The sequence below is a fragment of the Microcaecilia unicolor genome, chromosome 11 (genome assembly GCF_901765095.1).
Source record: "Microcaecilia unicolor chromosome 11, aMicUni1.1, whole genome shotgun sequence".
Taxonomy (NCBI): domain Eukaryota; kingdom Metazoa; phylum Chordata; class Amphibia; order Gymnophiona; family Siphonopidae; genus Microcaecilia; species Microcaecilia unicolor.
In genome coordinates this window covers 56,612,298-56,627,174 of record NC_044041.1, presented here as the reverse complement: position 1 = coordinate 56,627,174, position 14,877 = coordinate 56,612,298, and the positions used below count along the sequence as shown (strand labels likewise).

At 44.2% G+C, this 14,877-nt stretch overlaps 2 protein-coding genes across 3 annotated transcripts in view; one reads left to right on the top strand and one right to left on the bottom strand.

Moving 5' to 3' along the window:
- UFD1 (ubiquitin recognition factor in ER associated degradation 1) overlaps positions 1–14,116 on the bottom strand; it is a 31,474-nt gene extending 17,358 nt beyond the window's left edge. The window contains exons 1-6 of the mRNA XM_030218528.1: positions 13,836–14,116; positions 10,000–10,132; positions 8,949–8,981; positions 6,855–6,976; positions 6,636–6,766; positions 5,446–5,518 (exon numbers count right to left, since the gene is read on the bottom strand). Coding sequence (XP_030074388.1) covers positions 5,446–5,518; positions 6,636–6,766; positions 6,855–6,976; positions 8,949–8,981; positions 10,000–10,132; positions 13,836–13,838 — 495 coding nt within the window. The 5' untranslated portion in view covers positions 13,839–14,116. The remainder of the gene's footprint in view (positions 1–5,445; positions 5,519–6,635; positions 6,767–6,854; positions 6,977–8,948; positions 8,982–9,999; positions 10,133–13,835) is intronic.
- A 213-nt stretch (positions 14,117–14,329) lies between these two features.
- The window catches only part of CDC45 (cell division cycle 45), a 69,352-nt gene continuing 68,804 nt past the window's right edge, over positions 14,330–14,877 (top strand). For both annotated transcript variants that reach the window (XM_030218589.1, XM_030218588.1), the window contains exon 1: positions 14,330–14,564. In XM_030218589.1, the coding sequence (XP_030074449.1) occupies positions 14,514–14,564 (51 nt within the window). In that variant the 5' untranslated portion in view covers positions 14,330–14,513. The remainder of the gene's footprint in view (positions 14,565–14,877) is intronic.

Below are 14,877 nucleotides of genomic sequence, written 5' to 3'. Positions count from 1 at the left end.
AAAGACTCCTGAAGAAATTGCAGAGTCATGGAATCGGAGGTAGGGTATTATTATGGATTAAGAACTGGTTGAAAGATAGGAAGCAGAGAGTAGGATTGCGTGGCCAGTATTCTCAGTGGAGGAGGGTAGTTAGTGGGGTCCCGCAGGGGTCTGTGCTGGGTCCGTTGCTTTTTAATGTATTTATAAATGACCTAGAGATGGGAATAACTAGTGAGGTAATTAAATTCGCCGATGACACAAAATTATTCAGGGTCGTCAAGTCGCAGGAGGAATGTGAACGATTACAGGAGGACCTTGCGAGACTGGGAGAATGGGCGTGCAAGTGGCAGATGAAGTTCAATGTTGACAAGTGCAAAGTGATGCATGTGGGTAAGAGGAACCCGAATTATAGCTACGTCTTGCAAGGTTCCGCGTTAGGAGTTACGGATCAAGAAAGGGATCTGGGTGTCGTCGTCGATGATACGCTGAAACCTTCTGCTCAGTGTGCTGCTGCGGCTAGGAAAGCGAATAGAATGTTGGGTGTTATTAGGAAGGGTATGGAGTCCAGGTGTGCGGATGTTATAATGCCGTTGTATCGCTCCATGGTGCGACCGCACCTGGAGTATTGTGTTCAGTACTGGTCTCCGTATCTCAAAAAAGATATAGTAGAATTGGAAAAGGTACAGCGAAGGGCGACGAAAATGATAGTGGGGATGGGACGACTTTCCTATGAAGAGAGGCTGAGAAGGCTAGGGCTTTTCAGCTTGGAGAAGAGACGGCTGAGGGGAGATATGATAGAAGTGTATAAAATAATGAGTGGAATGGATCGGGTGGATGTGAAGCGACTGTTCACGCTATCCAAAAATACTAGGACTAGAGGGCATGAGTTGAAGCTACAGTGTGGTAAATTTAAAACAAATCGGAGAAAATTTTTCTTCACCCAACGTGTAATTAGACTCTGGAATTCGTTGCCGGAGAACGTGGTACGGGCGGTTAGCTTGACGGAGTTTAAAAAGGGGTTAGATAGATTCCTAAAGGACAAGTCCATAGACCGCTATTAAATGGACTTGGAAAAATTCCGCATTTTTAGGTATAACTTGTCTGGAATGTTTTTACGTTTGGGGAGCGTGCCAGGTGCCCTTGACCTGGATTGGCCACTGTCGGTGACAGGATGCTGGGCTAGATGGACCTTTGGTCTTTCCCAGTATGGCACTACTTATGTACTTATGTACAAACCCTGGCGTAAGCAGTAGAAGTAGAGCGCTTCCTCGCTCTCAGCATAGTGGCGATGACCTTGTCTGAGAAGCCTTTCTTCCTCAGACGCTGCCGCTCAATAGCCAGGCCGTAAGACCAAAGGGGGAGGGATCCTCCATCACCACGGGACCCTGATGCAACAGGCCCTGCTCCACTGGCAGCCGCAGAGGATCGTCCACTGAGAGCCAGATCAAGTCCGCATACCAGGGACGTCTGGGCCAGTCCGGACCCACCAGGATTATCCGGCCCGGATGCTTTGCCACCCGGTCTAGCACCCTGCCCAACATGGGCCAGGGCGGGAACACAGAGAGAAGCTCCTGTGTCGGCCACTGTTGGAGAAGAGCATCTACTCCCAGGGATCGAGGGTCCCGTCCTCTGCTGAAAAAGCGTGGCACTTGGCAATTGGCCGATGATGCCATCAGATCTAGGCTCGGCTGGCCCCAGCGCTTCGTGATGTCCAAGAACGCCTGAGCAGATAGCTGCCACTCTCCGGGATCCAAGGTATGGCGACTGAGAAAGTCCGCCTTGACATTCATGACTCCAGCAATGTGGGCCGCTGACAGCTGGTCCAGGTTCGCTTCCGCCCACTGGCATAGATTCATTGCCTCCTTGGCTAGAGGGGCGCTCTTGGTACCTCCCTGGCGGCTGACATAGGCCACAGCCATGGCATTGTCCGACAGGACCCGTACTGGCTTCAACGCCAGTACCGGGATGAACTCCAAAAGCGCCAACCGAATGGCTCTGAGTTCCAGGAGGTTGATAGACCACTTTGCCTCTGCAGGAGACCAGAGCCCCTGCGCTGTCCTTCCCAAGCAGTGGGCTCCCCAGCCCGTCAAAGAGGCGTCCGTCGTGACGACAATCCACTCCGGGGTCACAAGAGGCATTCCTGCAGACAACTTGTCTGTCTTCAGCCACCAGCTCAGCGCCTTGCGCACTGCTGGGTCCAAGGGAAGGCGCACAGCATAATCCCCCGACACCGGAGTCCAGCGCTGCAGCAGAGAGTGTTGTAGTGGTCTCATATGAGCCCTGGCCCAGGGCACTACATCCATCGTGGCCGTCATAGATCCCAACAGCTGCACATAGTCCCAAGCCCGAAGAGGAGAGGCTACTAGGAACTGGTCCACCTGAGCCTGAAGTTTGACAATCCGATTGTCCGGCAGGAACACTCTGCCCACTTGGGTGTCGAATCGAACTCCCAGATACTCCAGGGACTGAGTCGGGCGCAGCTGGCTTTTCTCCCAGTTGATGATCCACCCCAGGGAGCTCAAAAGAGCAATCACCCGGTCCACAGCCTTGCCGCACTCTGCATAAGAGGGGGCTCGGATCGACCAGTCGTCCAGATAAGGATGGACTTGTACTCCTTCCTTTCGCAGGAAGGCCGCGATGACCACCATTACTTTGGAGAAGGTCCGTGGAGCAGTAGCCAACCCGAACGGGAGGGCTCTGAATTGGAAGTGTCGGCCCAGGACTGCAAAACGCAGAAAGCATTGATGAGGAGGCCAGATGGGAATATGCAAGTACGCTTCCTTGATGTCCAAGGATGCTAGGAACTCCCCTGCCTTCACTGCCGCTATAACAGAGCAGAGAGTCTCCATGCGAAAGTGCCGAACTTTCAAGGCCCGATTGACCCCTTTGAGGTCGAGGATAGGCCGTACAGAACCTCCTTTCTTTGGGACCACAAAGTAAATGGAGTAACGTCCCTTGCCAAGCTGATTTTCTGGCACCGGAACGACCGCACCCAGGCGGATCAGGTTGTCCAAGGTCTGCTGCACTGCCACAGCTTTGACCGGAGACTTGCAGGGAGAGAGTACAAACCCGTCTCTTAAGGGTCGGCAGAACTCTAGCTTGTAGCCGTCTCTGATGACTTCCAGCACCCAAGCGTCTGAAGTTACCCTGGTCCACTCGCCCAGAAACGAGGACAGGCGTCCTCCAATCTGCACTGGGCCATGGACCAGGGCCCCGTCATTGGGTACAAGACCCTGGGGGAGGACCGGAGGGCGCACCTCCGGGACGGCGGTCTCTGCGAAAGGAATGCTGCTTGGGGGAGAAGTTCCTTTTGAAGGAAGAGGGGGCAGAGGAGCCCGACTTGCCCGGGCGGTACCGACGGGCTTCCTGAAACCGTCCTCTGGAGTTACCAGGGCGAGCACCACTGGCCCGAGCCCTGACCTCTGGTAACCTCTTGCCCTTAGACGTGCCGAGATCGGTCACAATTTTGTCCAGCTCGACCCCAAAGAGCAGCTTGCCTTTAAAAGGCAACTTAGCCAGGCGGGACTTAGATGCGTGGTCCGCAGACCAATGCTTCAGCCAAAGCCACCGCCGCACAGAGACTGTCTGAGCCATACCTTTAACCGAGGCTCTCAAGACATCATACAGTAAGTCTGCCAAATAAGCCAGGCCCGATTCCAGGGCCGGCCAGTCAGCCCTCAAGGAAGGATCCGAGGGGGAAGCCCGCTGCACAATCGTCAGGCACGCCCTGGCCACAAAGGAGCCGCAAACTGAGGCCTGCAAACTTAAAGCAGTCGCCTCGAAGGACGACCTTAAGGCCGCCTCCAATCTTCTGTCTTGGGCGTCCTTTAGGGCCGTGCCACCTTCCACCGGCAACACCATTTTCTTAGTCACCGCAGTGATTAAAGAATCCACGGTAGGCCAAAGAAAGGTCTCCCGTTCACTTTCAGGCAAAGGATAGAGGCGGGACATAGCCCTAGCCACTTTGAGGCTCGCTTCCGGGACATCCCATTGAGCCGAAATCAAGGTGCGCATGGCATCATGCACGTGGAAGGTTCTAGGCGGGCGCTTCGTCCCCAGCATAATGGCGGAGCCAACAGGGGCTGAGGGAGAGACGTCCTCCGGAGAGGAAATCTTCAAAATGCTCATGGCCTGCATTAACAGGTTGGGCAAGTCCTCTGAGCGAAAGATCCGCGCTGCAGAGGGGTCATCCGCTCCATCCGAGCGGGAATCCGTCTCCTCCAAGGAATCCCCAAAGGACCGTTGGGAGAACTCAGATACGCTGCCCTCATCTACATCAGAGGAGACATAGTCCTCTAAGGCCTGGAAATCCACCCGAGGGCGTTTACTTCCGGGGGCCTCAACCCCTTTATCGGATAAGGGAGCAGGGGCAGCGTTTTGCATAAGGAAGGCCTGATGCAGCAGCAAAATAAACTCGGGGGAGAAACCCCCCAGACTGTGCACTTCAGCGGCTTGGGCCACAGCCCTAGACGCACCCTCAACCGGCGCTCGCAAGAGCGGGGGAGAAACATGCTGCGCATCCAAGATGGTGTCCGGCGCGACACTCCGCGAAGGAGCCGCGCGGGAAGAACGGCGCTTAACTTTAGCCGCTTTTTTGCCATCGCCCAAATCAAGGGCGGCCATGGCATTAACGTCTCCCACCTCAAGGGCGGCCCAAGAAGAAGCCGTCCGAGCAGCGTGGCCGGCCAAGATGGCGGAGGCGAGCAGCGGGGGATGGGCGTTTATGGCGGGAAAAACCGCCGCACCGGAGGAAGAACCGGGACACTGACCGGCCTCCAAACTGACACCCAACAAGGGCGAATCAGACTTTAAAACCCCCGCATCCCCGCTAGACGCGCGCACACGCGGTCCGGGGAGCAATTCTTTGCGCCCTCGCCCTCCGACGCCATAGGCCACGTGGAGATCGATCGGGGAACCCCCTGCCCGCCACAAAAAGGTAAAAATTACCTGCTTCTCGCTCCGAGCTGTAACGAACCGGTGTCCCAGTGAGTAGCTGCAATAAACGTTTAAATAAACGTTGAAATAAACGCCCTTAAGGACGTCCAAAAATTTTTTTTTTTTTTTTAACGGAGGTCAGCGGGAGGGGGGAGAAAATGGAGGGACCTGGCACCACCAGGTTTGCACTTGCTCAAGAAGAGCCCTCAACCCCAGGTACTCAACAAAACCTAAAAATTAGGCTTGGAGACCTAGCCAGAGCTGCTGCTGTGTGTGACCACCACCTGCTGAGATAGAGAACATACTGAGGAGTTTCCTGCAGCACATGACCACATATAGGGAGGCAAAAGGATTGCTCTCTATCTCCACCTGCTGGTAGATGGACACAACCCACCAGTCTATGGATTGATCAGCATGATGATATGGAAGTTATAGGTTCTCTCATTGCTCTAAGACAGCCTCCACTTCTAGTCTGTAGTCTTATACTTCATCTTCTCTTCATTGGAAGTACACAAGTGAGATATTAATTACCTTTTCATTATAATTGATTGCAATGACATCACCGGTGGTTAGACAGGCAAAGTTTCTCAGAGCATTTTCTAATCTTTTGTATTTTGTTAAGAAAGAACAGGCAACTTTACATTTTCTATTTTTGTAGCTTTGATATGTGGCTACAACTGCATTTAAAATAAAATGCATGCTACATCAGAAGGATGATTAGATGTTAGCACTGCTGTGCACTTAGGGCTAGATTCTATGTGTCAACTAAAAAATCCCTGCGGGAAAAAAAAATACGCCCAAGTTTCAGTGCGGATTATAGAATACACCAAGCGACCATCCACATGACTAAATTTAGTCATGGGCACATATGCCAAGTTGGTGTAAATACCCGTGACTAAATTAGGTGCAGACCGGGTGTATTCTATAACAATGCACATCAGTTTTAGAAATACCCACAACCCGCCCCTTTTAGCTATGCAATTAGAATTTACAGAATACACTTAGAAACCTGTGCACGCAAATTCTAATGCTTAGTGCCAATAATTGCTTAATTGGCAAATCAGTGCCAATTGGCTTGTTAATTAAGTTGCACGCATACATCCAGAATATGACTGGATTTGCGTGCGCAACTTAAGTTGCACTATATAAAATCTGAGGGTTATGGGTAATTCTATAAATGGAGCTAAAAGTTAGGTACCAAAAATCTGGGCGCTAAGGCAGTATTCTATAACGGTAGAGTTGCACGCCATTATAGAATAACCTTAGATGTGACCACTTACACCTAAAATCAGCAGCTGGGCGTGTAAATGCACCTGTTCTATAAAGTATGTGTAGGAATAATTGGAATGCCTCTCCCATGTTAACACCCCATTCGCAGTTGTGCATGAGATCTTTGCCCCTATTCTGTAAACTGAGCACCTGCTAATTAGTGCCAATTGCTTGTTAACACCAATCGGTACTCATCTCCAATTAAATGGCAATATAGCACCAATTAGGTAATTATGTTACACATGTAACCGACTCCATTCATAGAATTTGAGAGTTAACATGTAAGCATTTCAAAATACAATCAATAGAAATCAAACAAAAGGTATTGCTAAGGGCTTACTTATGGCCAACAGCAGCTCATAGGTCAAACACAATAAATAGCATTAGCCATAAGTAAGCGAGAAGGTCTGTTCACCACATTATTCTCCATTGCTGCTGCATTAGAAGGATACACTGCTTTGGGATTGGTGATGTCCAAGAAATCAGGGCTCTGAGGCTGAAACTTAGAGTATGTTGCAACTTGCAGGTTTACACTCTCCACCTGCACCAAGCCACCCTCTTCCAGAAGTAAATTCTGCATCATCTACACAGATACAAAAAAATATACTGTATTACGTCTTCTCAATAGATAGCAACAAAGCTCAGCAGCTGATTGAAGCACAAGCACTTACCCAGTGTGGAAGATAACAAATACCCTCATCTGCGACAAACTCCAGCACACCACAGTGTGTCATCCTGTCTGAATTTTTATTGGTTAGCTTAAACAACATTGGGTAAGTTATGTTAAGGCGACCTAAATAGAAGAGGAAAGTGTAATGCATTATAATTCAGGTGTGGAATCTATATATACTCTATGCTGTCTATTAAAATGTTTTATTACATATCATGTTGGTATTGTAATGTAGTAAACTATGCCATATTCTGTACTGTTGTTTGAATATCTTCTGCTTGTTATATTACTATCATATTTTATCATTATATTACCCAAGATCCTTCTGTAATACTAAATGTCTATTTTCTTATAAATTTCCACCATTCATGATGTATTGTAAGCCACATTGAGCCTGCAAAGAGGTGGGAAAATGTAGGATACAAATGCAATAAATAAAATATTTTTATTGCTGTAATTGTCTATTGCTTATGTTTGGCTTATTCTTGCTGTTCACCACCATGAGTGAATTCCTTCAAAAAGGCAGTAAATAAATCCTAATAAATAATAAAATATAGTAAGAAAGAGGAGACAGAAGGAATCTCAAATACTATAAGGAGAAAAAAGGATTCTTTCACTAAGCTGTGGCAAAAAGTGGCCTTAGTATGCCTTTGCACAGGGTTTGCCCAAACACTAAGGCATGGCCAATTTTCCAATTTTTGTATTACTAACAATGTACTAATGTTGCCATTAGCGTGCAGCCATTAAAACTTTAAAAAACAAACAAACCATGCGAGTACTTATTGCCACTCATTCTTTAAGTGGTAAGAGCTCAAACAGTAATCCTGTGCTAAATGGTTAGCGCATGGTAATGTAGCTGTGCTGATTAGCATGAACAGCCCCCGATAGGCCCCCTCCAAAAAGAGAAATATTTTTTTCAGCATGTGGATTAGTATGCACTAAAATTGCACTTAGCAGCAGAGAAGAACCAGAACCTCACAAAGAAGACCAACACCAGACACGGTGAGGAAATGGAAAACACTTTATGGAACCATAAAGTAAGTGTTTCCATTTCATCAATGTCTGCTATTCTAAATTGGCACTTGCCACAGGGGATGCCTGAGTTTATCCCACAGTACACCATTTTAAGCTGTGTTAGGCGCACGTTAATGCTTAATGCAGCTTAGTAAGAGGGCCCCAAAGAGAGGAAGAATCCTGACAATATAATATGATGATACTTTGAGTTCAGTCTTGATGTGTCAGTACCACTGGTCAATTTGTCAGAAAAACAATTGTTCTACAACATAATACTCCTTCAAATTCTATAAAACTCGCTAAAAATTGTGCATGTGAAATTTAATTGAAAAATGAGCTAATTAGTGGCAATAATTGAGATCTTACCAAGCAATTATTGGTGCTAACTGCATTTAATTAAAAATTACACACGTAAATTTTACATGCGGATTCAAGGGGGTGCGGCATTCCTTGAATTTATATGCATTATAGAATAAAGGAGATCCACACCTAATTTAGTTGCGAGGACTTACACCAAGGTTTCATTGGTGTAAATGACTGCACCTAAATGTAATCGTAGTTCCCAGAGCTAAGTGGTATTCTATAAATGGTGCCTAACTTTAAGCGCTGTTTATAGAATAGCACTAAGAACTATTTCTTCCAGTGCCATTTATAGAATTTAGTGCATTCTGCATTCATACCCAATTTATAGACAAAAAATGTGGTATGCAGTAAGATGAAAACCTACAGTTATAATAAGACAGGAGCTATAAATAGGGATTCTGGCTTTACAAAATATTGTTGTGCTATCAGTTTTAGCCTATTCTCAAAGGACACCTGAATAGATGGAGAATAGTGAAACTTACACAATTTATAAACACCTAAGAACAGAAACCCTAGTTAAAAAAGTCAATTAATAACTTCATCACACTGCCCAAAAGAATCTTGTAATTGTACAGCAGAGCCTCACAAATAAGAGCCAAATCTTATACAGTTCTGCCAAGGGAGAATCAAAGTACTGAAATTTCTCCTTTTCAGACACACTTCATTAAATATTTAGGTATCAGGAAATCCTTATATCAGAAGATTCAGATGTACTTACTGAGCTGATCCAGTGCCGATGGTGGCATAATTACTGAAGAAAAAAAAACAAACAAAAAAAAATAGTAAAAACACTAAACCAGTAAACAGCTGGTTGATCATCATCATAACAGATCTAAACAAAACACCGTTTGTGTGTGTGCGCACTTCTGACATACATAATCATTTCTACCTATATCCTGATTATTTTTTAAACAGCTTGTTATCCCAACCTTCTGAGAAATAAGGCATGATACTATTTTCTCAGTCCAAGGACCTGAGCTTTGGAACAAACTACTAACACACCTTCGTCTCTCATCTCACCTCCAGAAATTTAAAACGGACCTCAAGACCTTCTTATCTGCAGACGCCTTTGACAAATCCTGTCCACGTTACTTGTATGAGGGCTCCAGCCACTAAACTACACAATCCCCTACCAACTTCAGTTTCCTGCCCCACTTTCCTATTAACAATGTATTTCATTCTTCCCCCTTTCTCACAGTGACACTATGTTTTTTCACTTCTCCCTGATTACTCTTTATTGTAATCCACCTAGATATTGTTATGGGCGGGATATAAGTTCTTAAGTAAACTTGGAAATTTGGTAAAGTTCCAAGTAATGGCTTCCACAGGAGTAGAGACTAGCCTAATGGTTAGAGGAGCAGGCTGGAAACCAGGGAAGCTAGGATTCAAATTCCACTAGCACTCCTTGTGATCTTGGGCAAGTCACTTAACCCTCTTATTACCTCAGGTACCAAGTCCTTCAGGGACAGGAAAATATCTCCTGTACCTGAATAAAACTCACCTTGAGCTCCTAATGAAGATATGAGCTAAATCCAAATCAGTTTATTTACCAGTCTGCAATTCTTTATTTCCCTTTCAATAAATTTTCAATTATGTACCTATACAAATGTGTGACTCACTTTGAGAAATTAGCATTTTAAACTGGGTCTTATTTTACAAGATTACATGAGCAATCCCTCTCCCTCAGCCTTAAGAGTGCTTTGTCTGCAAAATTACTTTCTTGTGTGAACATAAGAAAAACTGCTTATTGTACATTAAAAGAAACTTACTCTTTCCTCCTTTCTCCACATCTGACCTGTCATTGGGCCCAGCGAGCATGGACACAGAGAAGCATCGATACTGGGTTGAGAACCTGTTCTGAAATACTCGGGGGATTGGGTGATCAAACATGTTGAAAGAAAACTGGCACAGAAAACAAAAATATGAGAAAGAACAGAGGCTGAACTGTGGAGATCTGTTGCATCACTTATGCTAAGGACAAAGAATTAGCTTCAGATAGACTGCACCAGCTGTTTGTTGTTCCAAAGAACATGCATATCTGTAGTTGGTTTTAACATGCTTATGTTTTGGGGTGGGTTTGTTTGTTTTTTTTCATGAAATATACCTAGAAAATGAAAACAGAATGAACTCTTTTTTTTTTTCAAGGTTTCTCTGCCAAACTTCAAATGACTTACATAGCCTTTAAGAACCCAGTATGATTTATTTACACGAGTCTTTCAAGAGTATCACAATACTGTACTGTAACTATACAAAATTCACAGTTAAAACTAAACAACTGAATGCAGCTCTCATTAAGTTTCAGCTTCTTGATCCAAGAGTGACAGCCTGAAAATGACACAGTATGTAGGAATTAACAGAACCAAAATTTCACCATTTCCCAAGCATGCATCACAACCGTAGGACTGTTCTCTGATTCACTGAAGCAAGAAAGTAGTTTGTCAGAGAGCAAGAGGAGATTCTGCCTCCTCATTAACCTGGCAAAACCGAGAACACTGGCAAGCTGGTTACAAGCAGATCTTTATTGAAGGAGCACACATCATATTCCTTTCTAGAACTGTGTGCTGGGAGATTTTTTTTCTAGACGTATTATCAACCGAAGAGGTGAGCTCCAAAACCTAAGTACAATTCTTTTTTCAAAAATGAATTCATACCAGAAACAGACTGCCTTTATAGATAGCCATAGGACGGGGATATGTGAAAATTGAACTAAAAGTTTTCACAATGGTAAGATATATGAATTTTTTTCACTGAAGATCATAGGTTGGCTGGAGTTATTGAAGATAAAAACTTGCATTTATCTAGGAAACAGCTTTTCGTACTTAAGAGTTTTGGAACTCACCTCTTCAATTACAACCCTACCTTCCTATTGCCAGTGAATGGACCAATACTATTAAAAGCAGCAACCAAAACAGAATATCCCTTTATCTGTTCTTGCGAATTACTTATCCCCTCCTCCCTTTAAGGATAAACAAGATTTATACAATTATCTAAATCTATATCAATTTATCAAATATTTGTTATGCTATTATTTGTGCTCTAATTGACAGAAAATAAGCAAATTTGGAGAGTATAAAATGTGGTTTTTAAGTCAACTGATTACAAATAATGACCTCAAACTTTTGCACTGCTTCAACAGACTATAATTTATTTATTTGTTACATTTGTATCCCACATATTCCCACTTATTTGCAGGCTCAATGTGGCTTACATAGTACCGTAATGGCGTTTGCCAGTTCCGGTATGAACAAATACAAGGTGATATTATGGTAGAATAAGGTTCAGGTATGATGAATACTTTGGGGGAGTTTAGGGGGAACAAGGAAGAGTTTGGATATGTCCATTACGGTCTTTGGTTTCGCTATGTCGCAGATATCCAGGTTTTTTATGTTGGTTCGGTGGGGTATGCCTTTCTGAACAGGCTTGTTTTTAGGGCCTTTCGGAAAATTAAGTGGTCAAGCGTAGATTTTACTAGTTTTGGCAGTGCGTTCCATAATTGTGCGCGTAAATAGGAAAAGCTGGATGCGTAAGTTGATTTGTATTTGAGTCCTTTGCTGCTTGGGTAATGGAGATTTAGCCACTACTCATTTGCCTCCCCCCACCCCTTGTTCCTTCTCACCCAGTACTTCCCTCGCCCTTAATTGTCTTGTCTGTCTGTATTATTTAGATTGTAAGCTCTTTTGAGCAGGGACTGTCTCTCTATGTCAGGTGTTCAGAACTGCATGCGTCTGGTAGCGCTATACAAATGCTAATAATAATAATGAACGTGATGATCTGGTAGTGTTTCTAGTTGGCAGGTCAATGAGGTCTGTCATATATCCTGGGGCTTCGCCGTAAATAATTTTGTGAACTATTGTGCAGATTTTGAAAGCAATACGTTCTTTGATTGGGAACCAGTTTTTGTCAGAGGGGTTTGGCGCTTTCAAAACACGTTTTTCCAAATATAAGCCTGGCTGCTGTATTTTGTGCAGTCTGAAGTTTCTTTACGATTTGTTCTTTGCATCCCGCATAGATTCCATTGTAGTAATCTGCGTGGCTTAATACCACTCATTGTATCAGTTTGCGAAATACTTCCCTTGGGAGGAATGGTTTCACGCGTTTGAGTTTCCACATTGAGTGAAACATTTTCTTTATGGTGGATTTTGCTTGGTTCTCTAGTGAAAGGTTTCGGTCGATTGTTACTCTGAGAATTTTCAGGCTGTCTGAGACAGGGAGGGAGTAACCTGGGGTGTTGATGTTTGATGGTTTGTATGTATTGTATTGGGATGAGATATTGAGACAATGTGTTTTTTCTGTGTTGAGTTTTAGTTGGAATGCATTTGCCCATGAGTTCATGATGTTTAGACTGAGGTTGATTTCATTATTGATTTCTGCCAGATCGTGTTTGTAGGGGATGTATATTGTAACGTCATCAGCGTAGATGAATGGGTTAAGGCCTTGGATGGATAAGGCCTTGACTAAAGGGGTCATCATGAGGTTGAAGAGGATCGGTGATAGTGGTGACATTTTTTTTACAATCTATATGTTTTTTAAAAAATGATTTAGACAGACAGTAATTATTCTTGTTCTCTTATCAGGTTGAGAAAACATTATCTAAAGCATGTTCTCTGTACTGAAGCTCATCTATTTTGCTAATAGTCAAAGTCTGTTTTCTTTCTTATTTGGCTGATTTACTGAACTTTAGCTTACCTGATGATGTAAGCCAATTATGTCCTTATAAGCTGTACTCTCTCTGTGCCTGGCAAGAAGCACTTAAGAGAAAATCTGACTTTCAATTGTCTGTGTTTGTATTATCCCTCTGAATAAAGGAAATTAACTGATCAACTTGTTTTATATTGTTAATTAAGCAGCCTGAATTCACACTATACAAAAAGTATGAAAACTTGTTATAGTTTAAATTACCAAATGCTTTATTGTCAGGAATTGGAAAAATTTAGATTAATATTTCTCTAGTAACACTTAACCCACTTCTGTATCTTCTAGCTGTGTATCTATATATTTATTGCAGCTCAATTTCTTGTTGTTTTGTTTTTGTGGTATTAAGTATTAACATTTTCAATAAAAATATTTGAGGAAAAAAAAAACCTAAGTTGCTCCTAGCTCCTTAGGGAATTACCCTCAATACTTACAGCGGTCCCAAACTCTTTAGTCATTGGCAGTATACCATTCTCAGATAGCTATTTATGTTGCTTATCTTTTAACTTGTTTTACTTTTGGTGGGCTAACAGTTTGATAGTAGAAAAAGACCGTCCTTGTCTTTCATAGCCTGACTTAAAAAAATAATTCCAAAAACAAAGGCAGTAATGTTCCTCTTTGCAACATAAGCAAGAAAATCCAACAACGTATCCAAATGTCTGTCAGTTCACCAGACAAGAAAGATTACCAAAACATTCCTCAACTGCACAGACAGGACAAGGAAGGACGAAGCCTTCCGTCACCCAAACAGTAACCCACATAACTAGGGGAGGAAGCCTTCAGAACCACCTGACAATCAGTCTACTAACCTGTACGAAACGTTATAGTCAGTGACCAGGCCAAGCTCAACCCTGGCCATAAAGAGAACGAATGAAGGAAACACCAACAGAGTAGCTCCAGGCTTCCCACTTACCATGGTTAGCTCCTGTGAAGTATCGGCACCTGTGACCTAGCCCGGAGCAGTAGCGGCTGCGGCGTTTTTTCTTTTGGGAGCTCTGCAAGTCACTCACACTCCAGCCACTACCCCTCCCCCACAGGAAGTGCCCTGACTCCAGGGACAACACAAGGGGCGGAAAGGCTGCAGCACCTTTCCTCTCGCAGGATCCGTTTTAGGCACCCCCTCGGTTTTAGGCTGTCCCAGCACGGCCTTAAGGACGAGGCCATAGCTGTAGACTCTCCATTCGAAAACACATCAACAACATTGTAAACGATTCTTAAAGGATTGCAAAAAAAAACTACATATCCCAGAATGCCGCGACCCTTACCTCTGCAACCGGACGTGCGTTCTCTATGATGGCTACTGCAACCGCCTTTCAATTGGCCAGCAGTGGAAGAGAAACAGACCTATCAGCAGGTAATATTTTTAGACCTGTGTTCCAGATGCCACTGTGGAGGGTTATTCTGATTTCTCCAATCGAAAACGAGCACTTTGAAAATGTCACAAGCCATTGGCTAGTTTTGCTTTCTGGTCCGTCCCAAGGGAACATGTCTAGTTGGCGCCACTTTTTGACAAGGAAGTAGGAACATACTGATGATTTCTGTTTTCGCAATTTAAAGAGTATAATTTTTAAAACATTAAATTTCGTTGGAGATGTTTGTGTCTGACTTTCGGAAGGACTTTTATGAGGTGATAGTGAGTCAGGTAAGTTTACCGTAAGGGTAGCCGAACACCTTGTTGGGTTGGGTGGGGATAAACAGACTGATTGTCTCTACCCCCCTCCCCCTACCAGTGTGCTAATGCCGTGTGGAGTAAAAGGTTGATAAAAATGTAGTTCTAGTGGTCTACCCCATTCTACCTGTGTATCGCGAAGCATGTGCCCATATGGTTTCCCTGGGTCTGAAATATCCTAGACTGCAGCAAAATACAATGTGATTAACTGCTGCACAAAAATGTTTTTCATTACTAGTTATTTTGCAAAAACCATCATATTTGACGCTTTGATCATGTTTTGTAT